Source organism: Annulohypoxylon maeteangense (genome assembly GCF_022496945.1).
Source record: "Annulohypoxylon maeteangense strain CBS 123835 unplaced genomic scaffold GGS22scaffold_18, whole genome shotgun sequence".
NCBI classification, from domain to species: Eukaryota; Fungi; Ascomycota; class Sordariomycetes; order Xylariales; family Hypoxylaceae; genus Annulohypoxylon; species Annulohypoxylon maeteangense.
Genome location: NW_025953265.1, coordinates 196,179 through 210,137, shown reverse-complemented (window position 1 = coordinate 210,137; position 13,959 = coordinate 196,179). Strand labels below are relative to the sequence as shown.

The following is a 13,959-nucleotide window of genomic DNA, read 5'->3' as shown; positions in this document are numbered from 1 at the left end:
AGACGAATTGAAGACGACCTTTAGGATCTCACAGGATACCATCATTTGGACTTGGAAACGGCAACCCGCTATGCTTACGTCTACGTTTGCGTGTCACATTCAACCCTCGAAGTCGTAAGCATGATAAGGTTGTCATTGAAAGAACTTGGATTAAGGTTATATTTAGACTCCTTTATAATCCGAGCCTTAATTAAGATGATTTTAAGGCTACTGGAAACCTTATGTTGACTTTAGACATCACCAATCCTGCTGCTAATGTTTTTTATAATAGAGTGCTATGCCCAGTATGAGGGCCTAGCATCCCTCTTCGAACCAACAAGATTATTATAACCACGACAAAACTTGTTTAGGAGAGATAAGTGAAGAAATGTGTATGTATAACGCGGAGTCGAGTTATTACCCCTTTCTCCTTAACAGACAAAAAGGCTCGTTTTCGATGGCCACGACTTCCTAAAACAAGTGTCTCATACACATCGAGATTCTTGTCCTCGGCTGGGGACCTAGACTAGAGGCCCGGTCGTTAACAACAAAAGAATATGTTTTGAGGGGAAATACTAAAACTAATAGCTACAGGGTAAAAATATCACCAAATTAAACGGAACAGACATAATATGAGGAATAGGGATCACTTATCAGATCAACAACGAGCCCGATCCGACTGAGTAGTACCTATATGACGATTTGGAAGATATTTGACAAGTAGAGACAATCACATGCTGTCTAGATCGAGTGTTAAAGGATAGAAATCCCGAGTGACGTAAATTTCTTGATGATACTCAACGGATCGATATTTCGTCCAAGGGCATATCCGTGTACGGATCGGAAGATACAATAGCCACGAACATCACAAGCACGTAGAACTGACACTACTCACTCCTTTCCCCCTTATATGATATGATCAAGGGCAGCTCGTTCAGATATCTTCCCAGCCTAGTCGGGAGGTAGGCCCGAATTCGTGGAACATCTGCTCTTACAAACCCCCACAAATTCCCACGGAGCCCAGAAGTACGTGCGCACAAGCGGCATTCCAAGGGATACCGGCCACGAAGATCCGTCTGAAAGCCTGTCTCACCAATCTGACATGCTTCTCGGCTGCACGAAAGGCTAGCTGATGTCGTGCAGCTCCAGGTTCTTGCCGACGCGAGGACGGACGCGTCCGTTCCCCCGCAGTTCGGGCTCGCCTTCGATTATCGTCAGTTGAGGCCGGCTCTAACGGCATCTCAGCTGTCAATGCCAATCCGAGCGCCCAGCCCACAAGGTTCGTCTTCAGTGGCACTTATGCAGGTATCCGAAGGGGGCGGGCGCTCTATCCTATCGATAATATGATATGAAATCGGGAGACAAGAGCTCTGGAGCTTTAATCAAGGTTTTCGTTAGCCACAGTGACGGCGCAAGGGAGAGGTTTGCAAGGAAGTTCCCTTACCATGATGCACGACCTTGGAAATGTCTCGGATCGCCTGCACTTGTCCGTCGACGCACGGCCTGGAATTGGTCTTAGCTACCTGGCAGCCTGGACACGCAGGACTTTGTACTACAACATTTCTTGAATGTTTCGTCCCCTATCTACAATATGGGATCGGCGCATGCTGAGTGGATGGAGGACTAGAGGCGGCATTTACTTATATGTACGGCTGATCACCCGGGCTCGAAACAACGAGGGAGACTGAGGAGTTAGCTCCTTATTCCTTCCGCGCAACGATCCAAGAGTACAACCTCAATTTCAAGAAACGCTTAGCATGAATCCCATCATGATCGACGAGGAGAAGAACCAGGTGCCGGTTGTGGGAGTTGTGACTGATTCATCTAGCGAAGAGATTCCCGCACGATCGCAACCCGAGTCTAAGACAGGATTTTTGGGCAAGTTGCGAGGTTACGAGGACGCTCTTGATCGAAAGCTCGGAGTCGAAGGACATAGTATCCAACGCAGATTGCCAAATGAGAGGAACCCGTTTTATGCCGGATGGTCGGGCCAACTGGTCAGTCTGAACCCCCTGGTTTAACGGCGTAAAAGGGTAGTTGGTAAAGGACAAAGTTGACTGGACTTTAGTCTATGTTTGGTTTCTGGGTTGGCGGCTGTAGTATGTATACTGAGAATTCTTTCGTCCCTCATTTTGTTCCAATCCAGGGGTTAAAACGTCCTGGTTAATTCAAAGCCTTCAGGGCATGCTTGGAGCTTCCAGACTCCGTAAAGAAACCATTGCTAATTTTCGCCGTTGTAGTGAACCTTAGCTCTTTCGCAACAGGTTTCTTAGGCTGGGAGTTAGGCCTAGATCTACGACAGAGCATCTTGATCATCGTATTCGGTTCAATCGCGGGCGCCGCAGTAACTGTGGGTTTTCATACAACAAACCTATTAAAACCACAAATGCCTAATCGTTTATAGGGATGGTGTGCAACGATGGGAGCGCCGACAGGCCTTCGTCAAGTTTCGATCTGTCGATATTCCCTCGGTTGGTATCCTGCTAAGGGTGAGTCGCTTGATGCTTCTATTGCTAGAAAAGTTGACGAATTGAAAGAAACATTCTAGCTATCGCCATACTCAATGTCATCCAGGAGATAGGATGGTGCGCCTCCGGTTCGATCACAGGCGGACAAGCGCTCTCGGCCTTTTCGGACGGCAAAGTCGGGACTGCTGTCGGTGTCGTGATTTGCAGTGTGGCGAGCCTGGTATTCTCTTTCTTCGGCTTGACAGCATGCTATCGATTTATGAAGTACACCTGGTTCGTCTTCATGACCATCTTCTTGGTCATACTTGGAGAAACCGTCAGATTCGGTGACCTCTCTACCCCACCATCCGTTACTGGTCCTACAGGTTCTGGAGCAGCACTATCATTCTTTTGCGTCATGTATGGCTGTAGTGCTTGCTGTGCGGGCTATGTCTCAGACTTTTATGTCGAATACCCAGCCACCATTCCGAAGATAAATGTATTCCTAATCACTTTCCTGGGTCTTCGTGAGTTCAATCACCAAGCGTCTGAACAGGTCTAGATTATTGCTAACCGTTGCTCAAGTCATTCCTACTAGCCTCTGTGCTATTATAGGAGCTGTGGTCGCTTCAGCTTTACCCCACAACGAGGTATGGGACGCACAGTATAATAGAGGAATTGGGTTTCTGATCCAGGCCATGGTATACCCTAGTGGGCTGGCGAAGCTGATGCTGTTTCTGCTGATGTTTACGGCCATCGGATTGAATTGCGCATCAATGTATAGTGCAAGCCTTTCAATCCAACTGTCCACGAGAAAGCTGGCGGTTGTACCGAGGTTTGTTTGGACATTGGTCTGCTTTGCTGCGGTTGTCGCCTTGAGCTTGGCTGGCAGTGATCGGCTCTTGGTATTTCTCCAAGACTTCCTCAGTTTATTGGGTTACTATGCAACCGCTGTTTTCGTCTGTTTGGTCACAGAACATTACGCGTTCCGCGGTGGTTCATTCGACAATTACATTTTGGAAGCTTGGGATAATCCTGAGATGTTACCAGTTGGATGGGCTGGAGGTCCTGCTTTGTTTTGTGGAATAGTTGGAGGTTGGTGCTACAGTCACTTCACTAGATGGTACCTTGATACTGACCCGACCTATAGCTATTCTGGGAATGGCGACGACCTGGTATACTGGTGTTATTGCCAAGCTAATCGGTGACTCGGGTGGTGATATCGGGAACGAGCTTAGTCTCTTCTTCACCCTTGTTGTCTATGTACCGGCTCGATTTGCAGAGAGGAAGCTTTTGGGAAGATGAACATATTAGGGATCGGATATAGGCTTGGCAGGGGACAGATACCCTATCCAAACGGCATGATGCATGTTTCCATCTGCATAGCTGCCTGGTTTGGATTTTGAACCTGTACAGGACCATGACAACGCGCCATTTCAAGAACGCCTCCGTCGTCTGCCAAGCCGGCTGCTACACAAGAGCTTGTTAGAGTTTTCACAATCTCCTTCTGAAGTAGGTATTTCTCCGATGAATGCACATGTTTGGCAGAACATACGTCAATATAGGTAAGCGTTATGTTCGATGCGGAAGCAACTTAATAGATGTGTTGTGCTGGCGAGGTACGTAGTAAGTCCTAGGTCTTCACTGGAGCGTACCCCACGGAGTGATAAAGGGGACTTCCATCATTTGGGCAGAATTAGATAAGAACATTTTGACCTCGCAGAACCCTGGAGATTCCATGGTATTATCGAACGATATGCTAGTGACTTCACCATCGATCGTGACGTGCATATGCAGCGCGTGCCTCCCGCAGCCTGACGAAAGAAGCAAAGACTTGCTTTCCGAATTTAGACTGTGGCGTAATGTTCAAGGTAAATCTGCAACCTGCAATCTCAGTTCAACCAGTCCTGGGTGAGGATGCTTAAGTTAACCCCTGATCACCGCAGGCAGGATGCGACGGACTGTCGAATCGCCAATTATTGGCGGAGAACTATGATAATTCAAGGCCACTTAAGTAAATATCTCGCCGGAAAACCAACTTCTTCCAACAAAGAGCGGCTGAATTCTGCAGCCTCAGACAACTCACCGCAACTCCGTCTTGGAAAGTAACCAATGAAGAAAGCAAACTTGTCCGGGGACAGACTTTGCACGAATGCAGGTCTCGGGCTAGGAAATAGTTGGCCGTTTTTCGTTCTCAACGACAGGATACGTTACCCCCCTATACCTTGATATATTTACTACATCTTTGACTGTCACTTGAGAACTTTGATGTGGCGTGCTGCTCAAATTAAGACATGCAACTCGAGCTTTCGGCACCATATCCCAGATCTATCGTCTTGAATAGGTAATTCATGATAAGAGGAATAGTACCTGGATGGAGAGACAAATAGGAGATTGTCTCACCGAAGTCCGAGATGGTTAGGCACCTCTCCGTGTTCTCGCGGATGGCTACACACGCACCCCACGGATCATCTAGGCGCGGGAATGGGATCTTTTGTGAGTCAACGAGATCCTGTAAGCTTTGTCAGATTGTGGGATGATGATGTTATTGCACAAAGCCCAACATAGATTGTTATTCGAAGGATTACAAAGGCGGGGCTCGGAAGCTAAATAAGGAGGTATACCCCCAAGTATTTTAGCAAAGACCTTAATGGCGCTTCCGTAGGTACCTACGGTACTGTAGGCACGGCAGGCAAATAATTGGACTCAGCTAACACGATCTTGCAGCAAGCGGTGGTGTGTACCTAGGTAGGGCATGTGTTGGCCCTACGTAGGCACAACACTAGGCAACGGGCCGCCATGATTTGCGAGACTACTACAAACTAGTAAGCCCTCCGTTTCAGTAGGATAGGGGTAGCCTAACACTAGAAATATTAAATGGTAGCAAACAGGATAATTTGGTAGAAATATTGGCCCGTCTGGGCACTGCACTTATCCCTATCCCTATCCCTATAGTTAGGTGCCAGATGATAGATGATAGACTTTTTCTCGCATAGGGAATCATCTTCAATTCAAACCTTTCTAGCCTAGCTGCCTAGCTGCGTAGGTAGGACCTGGTAGGTACGTAGTAGACTCGGACTGGGAATAGAGATAATAACCGAGCTTACTATTCGTTGTTACACTCTTATTCGAGTATCTACTATCCGAGTATCTTAGCCGTTCGTGTGCCGGTGATTCTTATGACGGCTTGAGGGAGAAACCATTCTTTTTAATCTCGTAACAAGATTAATCAAATCTCGTCCGATACGACACTAAATAGCTGTAAATTCATATGGCTACAGCGGGTTTTCCACGGGAAGAAACCGCTGATCATTGATCGACGCCCAGGCTGGGTAAGGTAGTTTTTGGGCGTTGAGTACGAAGATAGCCCGTAACGTTAACCATTGAAGTGAATGGTGAGGATTAACAGATTGAATAAGACGGGTGCGTAGAACGGGAAGAAGGGGGGGGGTGCCATAGTGGTGGCAATCGCTGGGATTGCTGGGTCCGGGTAGCCTGGAACTGCCTGGAGTAAGTACATAGTTACCCGTTAAAGCCCTGGTCGACCCATATAATAATCCACTCCCGCCACTAATGAGCCCTTGCCTTCCACATGGCTTTTATGCCCCCCAAATTTGTGGGAGAGAACAAAATATTAACAAAATAAGATAACTTTTGGAAAGTGTTGAAAGTTAGGCACTTGGCTCCTTCTTTCGAGCTTCCATTCCACCGCTTGAATCATTCTACCCCACAGAATGCCCCGCTTGTTTTAGACCGGACAGCCCGGGGAAGGACGGGATAGTCCAATCATTTCCAACTGGAGTTTAATTGGGGACATGCAACTTTCATAATCTCAAGCTTTCCCAAATAAATTCTTTAAGTGCCTACCTAGGTAGGTGCTAAGAACATTTGAAGCTTTCATCAATTTGAGGCGCGGCGCAACCTCGCAAATTTCCTAGCCAGCCAGCCAGCCAGCGACCCCCAAACCTCGCTGTCTCGGTCCTAAAATGGACCGTATTGGTTCGTCAATTATCATTTCGCATTAAATGTTCATGGTTACGACACACAGGGCATACGCAGTACAGGACGCACAGAACGCACAGAACGCACAGTTCTTTTTAAGAGAGCCTCGAAACTTGGAACTTGGGATTTTATTATCCAACCATACTTGCCGTTATGCACACCGACATATACGAGTCTTTTCCTATTTATTTAGGTATCAATATCTACGTCAGTCTTCGTTTATATGGATGCTTCTTATCTCCTATAGTACCTACCTAGCATCTACTACCGGTCATATTTCAATATAGTAGCTAGCACACGACACCATCTCGAGTGCTTAAAAACGTGACTTGAGCCATCTGCGGGTTATTTGCCTGTTACAGGCACTTTTGAATTTGGATGAGCTCTAATGAAAAGGTGAAGAGAATAAAGCTAGGCACTTTCGGGAGAAGGTTTACGGATTACTTTTTACGGTATACGTGTACAAAAAGGAAACTCAACTAGCGGCACTTATCCTCCTATTCTTCTCGTTTCAGCCCTGAGTAGCTTCATTAGGGTCGGTCTCCTGGACATCTTGCCATATTCCGAAAGTCTCCAAGGGCTTCTATGCCCAGGTTGTTGTAATACCCAAGCAGATGTTAGCACGTAACGGCCCCCAGATCCGTCATCCCCTAGCTAGGTCCCAGGTCCTGACTTTTATTAGGTCGACTCCGTGAAATCTCGCCAGCACCGATCCATCAGGATTCTGTACCTAGCTGAAATCTCGGCCAACCGTTCTCTTGGTGCGCTACGTGTTTGAATTTATCGCTTACAATACTCCGAAGTGAGGGCTTACGATTTACCTACCTAGTACCTTACACATTAATCAAAAATATCCTCGCAGGAATCTTACTACAACTCGTTGCCACGTAAGGTAAAAGTTACAGAGGTGCAGAAGAACAAGAAGGACAAGAATAATAATAAAAATAAAAAAAACATACATAATCTTACCCAGACGCATCGGCTTCTTGGAAAACGCAAGGCTTAGGCCACGATACTACCCATTTGCCATTCCATCATTCCTACTAACGTTTCGCTCATGTCATCAACGTGCCAGTTGTGCCGATTATTTCTAATAGAATGCCTATGAAAAAACACATGCCATGTCATGCGATTATTTCAATAGATCTACCATGTACCTCTACAACTTCCCGCCCGTCTGTCTGGGTCCGTTGCCCCCCAAAATCCCGATAGCCTTGCTGCCCTGGTTCCTGTTCCCCATACTATCCCTTGTACCCAGTACGGACATTGCTCGAATAGGTAAGTGCCTCACGCATGGCGTGGACGTCCCAGACATTATGTCAACGAATGCTGCTTGAGTGACGGCTCCCCGGAATGAGTGAATCTGGGGTCAGAACATGGCCAGCAGCTGTTCGTGTACAACTTCCCCAGGTATTAATTTATCAGACATTCATGCCCAGTAATACATAGTGCCGGGGAAATCATTAATGGATTCTCCTTTCGTCTCGTCTCAGATTCACCAGTTTATGTGGCTTAATCAATAAATACCTGTGACCTTTCCCAACGTTCAAGGTTCGTATCGTAGCCCCCTTCCCACACACTTACACCCCCAATATCCCCAATATATCCACGTCAACATCGAATATCTGGACATATATTTGGAGTGCGACATCTAATCTGGCCAAACACTTTAGAAACTTCAAACCTATTTGCCCAGCTTGTCAACTCCTCACTACTATCTTCTTAGCTCCTCATTCTTCATCCTGCCGACGTGATTTCACCTGCCTAACCGAGAGCCCACATCCACCGGTGGTCAAATTAGCTTCGGGATCTGACATCTTGGACGGAAGGGCGCCAGAAGCATCGATTCTTATCACCCGTGAAATTCATCCCGTTCGGCATCAGCTTTGCTAAGACCTATTTCGCGTGGGGTGGTCGCCGCACAGTCAGGGACTTGGTCTTATTATTGGTGTACACTTGTGTGTGTGTGTGCACGATTGTATACGATTGTACTCACAACCTTGAACTGTACACAGAAGTGTACACACGACTTACACGCATACCCACCGACCGCCCTTTCCGCTTGTTTCTTAATACTTTATTTTATCGTGGCCCTAGCTGCCTAGTCCCTTGTCCTGTAACCGGCACTGGGTACTGGCACCTTCCATCTCATATATCTATATCTAATTCCCACTGTTCTTGCTTCGTCACCACGACAACTTTCGAGCAAACTTTTTTCAATCTTCCATCTTCTATCCACCCTCGACAAACTTTAATAAATATTACACCAATCTTAGCTTTCTACCTAACATAACATTTTCTAACTCCACACTCCACACTTCTTCCCACCAACAACTACAACCGTCAATATCAAGGCAAGCTTTCGACATACTTCCAAAAGCTTACCAACGCAACTACAACCATAGATTATTTCTTCTTTGCAGTGCGAAACCTTGGAAGTTATCGCGGTCTCACTTGATTCTTTCTCATCATTCATTCTAGAGTCATAGTCACATTGTAAGTTACCCGCATGTGTGCTCGAAGCTACTCGCGTGACCCAACGTAATTCCTAACTCTCGTCGCAGAAGACTTCAACATGCCTAGCCAAATTGCCGCGCCCATTCCGGTAACGCCGCCTCGCAAGAGCCTCCGGCCTTACTCTTCTACAGACCTTTTCACGAGTCTGAATGCCACTCTTGCGGCCAAGGACAACCAACGAGCTACCCCTATCCGCACCATTCAAGAGCGTGACTGGGATGTTCCGGCACCGCCGCCGCCTAGCCCTGTGAGCTTCCACCCGGATCACTGGCAGCGAACCCTTCGTCATTGATTGACATGCTCGACGCGGGTCGCGCAACACTAACATGTGAGGCATTCGGCACCTCCATGTTCTCATCTCCGTGTCTGTCTGTATCGGTAGGGGGTTCACTGGTTTATTGCTCGGGAGTTTACGGATGTGAATTAGTAAGGGCATAAGGGAAACAAGATAATCGGTCTACACAAAAGTCTAGGGGCATGGCGTGTGTTTTCGGGAAGGAGAACTCTGGTTCGTGGAAACATGCTGGATTCATAGCTTTGCTCTGGTTGAGGTGGCCTTGGCGGCCCTCAGTTCGCGATCCCATTCATCAGTTCTATTCACTAGTGCCATATGAGAGCCATCACTCTCAGCCACGTACATCTCGGTAGGCCAAACTCTCCTAAGGGATAGGTAGCACCAGATTCGTATGATAATTGATACAACATTGGCACAACTTTTAAGTAATAATATTGCCTCGGGATATGAGTTAGAAGTTAATGAATTGCAGCTAAGAGAAGTGAAAGTTGGTCGGAAATTGATCGCAAGTAGTCGGAAGTCAAATTCCGCATCTACATTCGTACATCTGCAGCGTCGTCAATATAGAGAATTAAACGAGAACGGGTCTAGCGCGAATGCTGGAGAAGATCATTAGGACTGCCGAATGTTAAGCCCTAAGAAAATAGTAACGTCACCAATGGAGAGCTGGAGAATAATATGCGAATGCATTCTCCAAGAACAAACAAAAATTAAAATAATTCATATGCACATTTTTCCCTCGGCTATGATTTTTCGAGGTACCGAGTTGGGGTCCGTGTTGTGGGTGTTGCACTTTCTCTTTTCTTTTCAAAAAGTCTTGGCATTGTAGGGTCTTTCCTAATCGGGAATATTTAGTCCACTTAACGCGTTCCTGAAGCGCGTCGCGCCTGATGTCTCGAGTAGTGGCTTCTCGCGTCTTTTGTTACGCGTGGGTCTTGCTATGGGGCTAGCCTCCTGTCATAATAATACTTTCTCTCTCAACTTCAATTGACTGTGCATAGTTTGTTTTGACACAATTTTTATCATTGCCAATTCATACGTACTTCATACTCAACCTTCCATTTATGTTGTACATTAATTAACCCCTACTTGCTTGCCTACTTTCTTATTAACGCAGAAAGAACCATCAATTGTTTTCGGGCTCTGCGAGTTTTCGCTATACCTTCACGAACACTCTAAGGGGAAAGAAGAAAGAGGGTAAACAATTGCAACAGACACCGACATTGTACATTTCATCATGGCTGGTCCTGCTGTCAAGCAGCAACGTCTGAAGACGACATTGACCAAAGCAAAAACACCCAGTACTAAACAGCATGCATCGTCGAACCTCAGCAGCTTCACCCGCGTGTCCAAGACACCCACTACTAAGACAGACGTCAAAAAGGAGAATGTTCTTTCCTCTACACCGAAAAAGAGCAATACTATCGAAGCACTTACACCTGCTTCCCGAAAGCGAAAGATAGTTCCGAGCGTCGAAGAGGACCTAGCTGATGAGACGCCAACCAAGAAGTCACGTCCTGCCATCAAATCAGCGAAGGTCGTGACTCCTGCCAAACCCAGTCGTAGTCGTCCGTCGAAGGAGGTCCGCCCGAAACCAACGCCAAGAAAGAGAGTACGAAGCCCCAGTGTTTCTGACTCGGATGAATCGGCCATAAATGCTGGCGCTCTTTTCAAGAGACTTCGTCTCGAATCATCACCATCTCGCTGCTCCTCTCCTCTCACGGCCGATACACCGATCACCGTCTACTCGGACTTCGATGAGGACTGCGATCCAACCACGTCGAAGGCCGACCAACTTCCCGATGAGGTCCTAGCTCTCCTTGATCTGCACTCCGCCCTTCTTAAAACCCTCACGTTACACTACGCTCACAATGGATACCGTGTCCCCGCGGACCTGCGCGTTTTATGTCCCAATGTCGCACGCGCATGGGGCAAGAAGAAGGTTACGGATGGGGACATCCGTATCTGCCTCGGCGTCTTGACCCTCTCATCGCAGTCTAACCCACTCTTTACTCTCTCGAACTATGGACGCGGCAAAATCTGCATCGAGATCGATGCTAAGCAGCAACGCGGCGGTCGCCCGCTCGAAGAAGACAAGCTCAACAATGTATTCCGCGAGAACCTGGTAGGCCTCTGGAGCCAATATACAGCAACCAGTCAAACAGACTCTTCAGCCTTTTCGAGCACACTACCAAAGGCGCCCGTCACCGTCTGCGAATCTGTCGCCAAAGCGGCCCCCGTACTTGCAAAGGGCCAGAAGCGTCTCGAGGAACTCAAATTCGGCATCGCTCAGAAGAAGCAGGAGAAAGAAAACAAGGCACAGAAGAAACCAACACAACCCAGTGCCGATACACCTATGACCAACGCAGACGGATCTAAGATGAGCCTGCTCGACCGCATTCGCCTAAAGTCCCTACAGAAAGCTGCCTTGCCCGCCGGACTTTCACAAGCTGAGATCGAGCGGAGAGCGGCACTGCAGCGTGCGTCCGAAGTCGCCGCTTGCTTGGGCATGCTGAGCCGAGCAGGCGGCCAAGGGGGTAGCAGAGTATCGTTTTCGATGGCAGCTACGCTGGAAAAGCTGAAGGATTCGTTCCGCATGGGGATCTCGAAGGAGGAGGGCGCTACTTGCTTGCGGTTGTTAGCGAGTGAGGTGGCACCGGAGTGGGTGCGCGTGATCACGATTGGTGGACGGGAGAACGTGGTTGTGGAAACGGATAGACAGTTGAGTAAGGCGGACGTGGAGGGTCGGGTTCAAGGCTTACTTGGACGGGAGTAAGAGCGATATACATAATACATTACAGTCCATGAGTGGATGTGGTAATGAGGATGATCAGGGGAGGGAGATGAGCTTCACTGAACGGTGTCGGGCGAATTTGTTTTTCTAAGCCAGCATTGCATTGCGTTGCGTTGCGTTTCTACTGCTGAGATGGGATATACCACATAGTCAAATGATGAACGGACACGCTGGTCGAAGCATCGCATGTTTTATCACGGAGAACTTAGCATAGGAAACCCCAAGAGACTCAAATCACGGGTCTAATATAGTGAAATTTAAACAGAACATCAGTGTTACTAGAATGTGACATAAATGTAGAACGTATATGTTTTAATGGTAACTTTTTCTATTTCCTGTCTAAAGCAGCGGAATGCACGAGAGTCGATCCGTCGTCGACTCTCCTTCGCAACGGAAGCCGACCCACGCATGTGCTATGCTACGCAGCTCAGCCGTATATGGCTAAAGGGGTGAGATATATGACATTGCTATGTGTCATTCATCCCGATCCCCGTTGAGCCTCTTAAATAATCTCATCATACAAGCAACTCGACTGTGATCTGATTAATATCAACCAGATCATCGTCTTCCCATCCCTTACATACTCGCGAACACCCTGGTTATATCTCTTAGGGTTACCGAGTGATGGGTTGGGATCATCCTTTCAGTAAGGTTCACTGCGTTTCTCTTATTTCTTGGACTTGAACTTGGGCTCGCCGATACCGGTGCCGCGGAGCTTGACGTTGAGGATGCGCTCCATAGAGGAGAGTACCTTCTGGTCGGGGGTGGCGGTGCCGCGCTCGAAGTCAGCGATCACAGAGGGTGTTGTGTTGCACTTTGTCGCGAGATCTTTCTGCGTCATCTTCGGCTCCATCTTCTGCCGCGACTGGCTGATCACGTCGCCGACCTCCTTGCCTACGGTGTTCGGTTTGATGATGTCGTCGCTTCGGTCTACTTTCGTTAGGCGTTGGCCTTCGGGGCCTTTGCCGACCTGAGAGAGGGGGTGGTTAGTTTATGTTTATTAAGGGATGGGAGATGAGGGACTTACAGTGTTACCGGTGGCGTACTTCTTCTCAGTTGAAATAGCTCCTCCGGAGCGCTTCGCGGCGTTTAGGGCTGAGCTCCCGCGCACGACGGTCTCGCGTTGAGATGCGCCGCCACGGGCTTTGCTTCCAATCTTGGTGACGGTATCCCACTCTTCAGACATTTTGAATGATATTGTTCGATTTGGGGTTGAGGCTGTTGTCTTTGCTTATGCACCTTGGTTAGGTATTTTTTTCGTTTCTGGCGGGGTAATGTTAATTTGCAATTGCAATTGCGTCCCAACGGTCGGATATGGGATTGGTACGATTGGTCAGGTTATAAACGGGTCTGGATGTTCGGGTTGTTGTGTATATCACGAACGATCGATTTGTATGGTGTTTGGATGAAAGAAGTTGGACTGAGAAAGCGCTCGTGAGGTCAATGGATGATATACATGTCCTTTTTGGGGCTGTGGAAGGCGAAGGAATGATGGTGGAAGGTGGGTTGGGTGGGCTGAAAGCGGAGCCGCCGCTGCCCGCTGACTCAATCGGAGAGGCAACCTTGACGGTCTTAACACCGAACCATTGCCCCTGCTTTTCACTGAAACGGACTTTCTGTAGGTATTCTTTTTCAATTGACTCTTAAAGCCTAAAGCTTATTAAGCGTATTCATCTAGTTATTTTTATTTCTTTCTTTATTGAATATCGAAATAGAAATATTTTAACAATAGACGCCAATTCAAACTATCTGTCTACATCATGATTTGGGCGAATAACCTTCACTGTTAAATTCAATCGATGATTCATACCGAACCTCAACAGTCCGACCGCCTAGATAAGATAAGCGATAAGATACATATGGGGATTGTCTCAAACACCATAGACATGCATGAATACTTCCATTCTTAGGATAAACAATCATAC

The 13,959-nt window shown here is 47.5% G+C and overlaps 4 protein-coding genes across 4 annotated transcripts; 3 read left to right on the top strand and 1 right to left on the bottom strand.

Annotated features, from left to right (window-relative positions):
* Positions 1-1,748: 1,748 nt before the first annotated feature.
* GGS22DRAFT_191876 (putative nucleoside transporter) lies at positions 1,749-3,731 on the top strand (the record flags this gene model as incomplete). The annotated part of the gene is made up of 7 exons (XM_047965179.1): positions 1,749-1,976; positions 2,048-2,078; positions 2,220-2,329; positions 2,384-2,468; positions 2,528-2,953; positions 3,012-3,521; positions 3,577-3,731. 7 exons carry the CDS (start codon positions 1,749-1,751, stop codon positions 3,729-3,731), a joined length of 1,545 nt encoding a protein of 514 aa, XP_047815523.1.
* Positions 3,732-7,579: 3,848 nt separating this feature from the next.
* GGS22DRAFT_191875 (uncharacterized protein) lies at positions 7,580-9,237 on the top strand (the record flags this gene model as incomplete). The annotated part of the gene is made up of 2 exons (XM_047965178.1): positions 7,580-7,706; positions 8,993-9,237. The coding sequence occupies 2 exons, from the start codon at positions 7,580-7,582 to the stop codon at positions 9,235-9,237; spliced, it is 372 nt and encodes a 123-aa protein (XP_047815522.1).
* A 1,083-nt stretch (positions 9,238-10,320) lies between these two features.
* Positions 10,321-12,301, top strand: GGS22DRAFT_171608 (uncharacterized protein). Its single transcript, XM_047962634.1, has one exon. It carries the CDS (start codon positions 10,478-10,480, stop codon positions 12,014-12,016), a length of 1,539 nt encoding a protein of 512 aa, XP_047815521.1. The 5' UTR covers positions 10,321-10,477; the 3' UTR covers positions 12,017-12,301.
* Positions 12,302-12,321: 20 nt separating this feature from the next.
* On the bottom strand, positions 12,322-13,524 carry GGS22DRAFT_171607 (multi protein-bridging factor 1). Its single transcript, XM_047962633.1, has 2 exons — positions 13,062-13,524; positions 12,322-13,004 (listed from the first exon to the last, which is right to left on the bottom strand). Exons 1-2 carry the CDS (start codon positions 13,218-13,220, stop codon positions 12,702-12,704), a joined length of 462 nt encoding a protein of 153 aa, XP_047815520.1. The 5' UTR covers positions 13,221-13,524; the 3' UTR covers positions 12,322-12,701.
* Between the last annotated feature and the right edge of the window lie 435 nt (positions 13,525-13,959).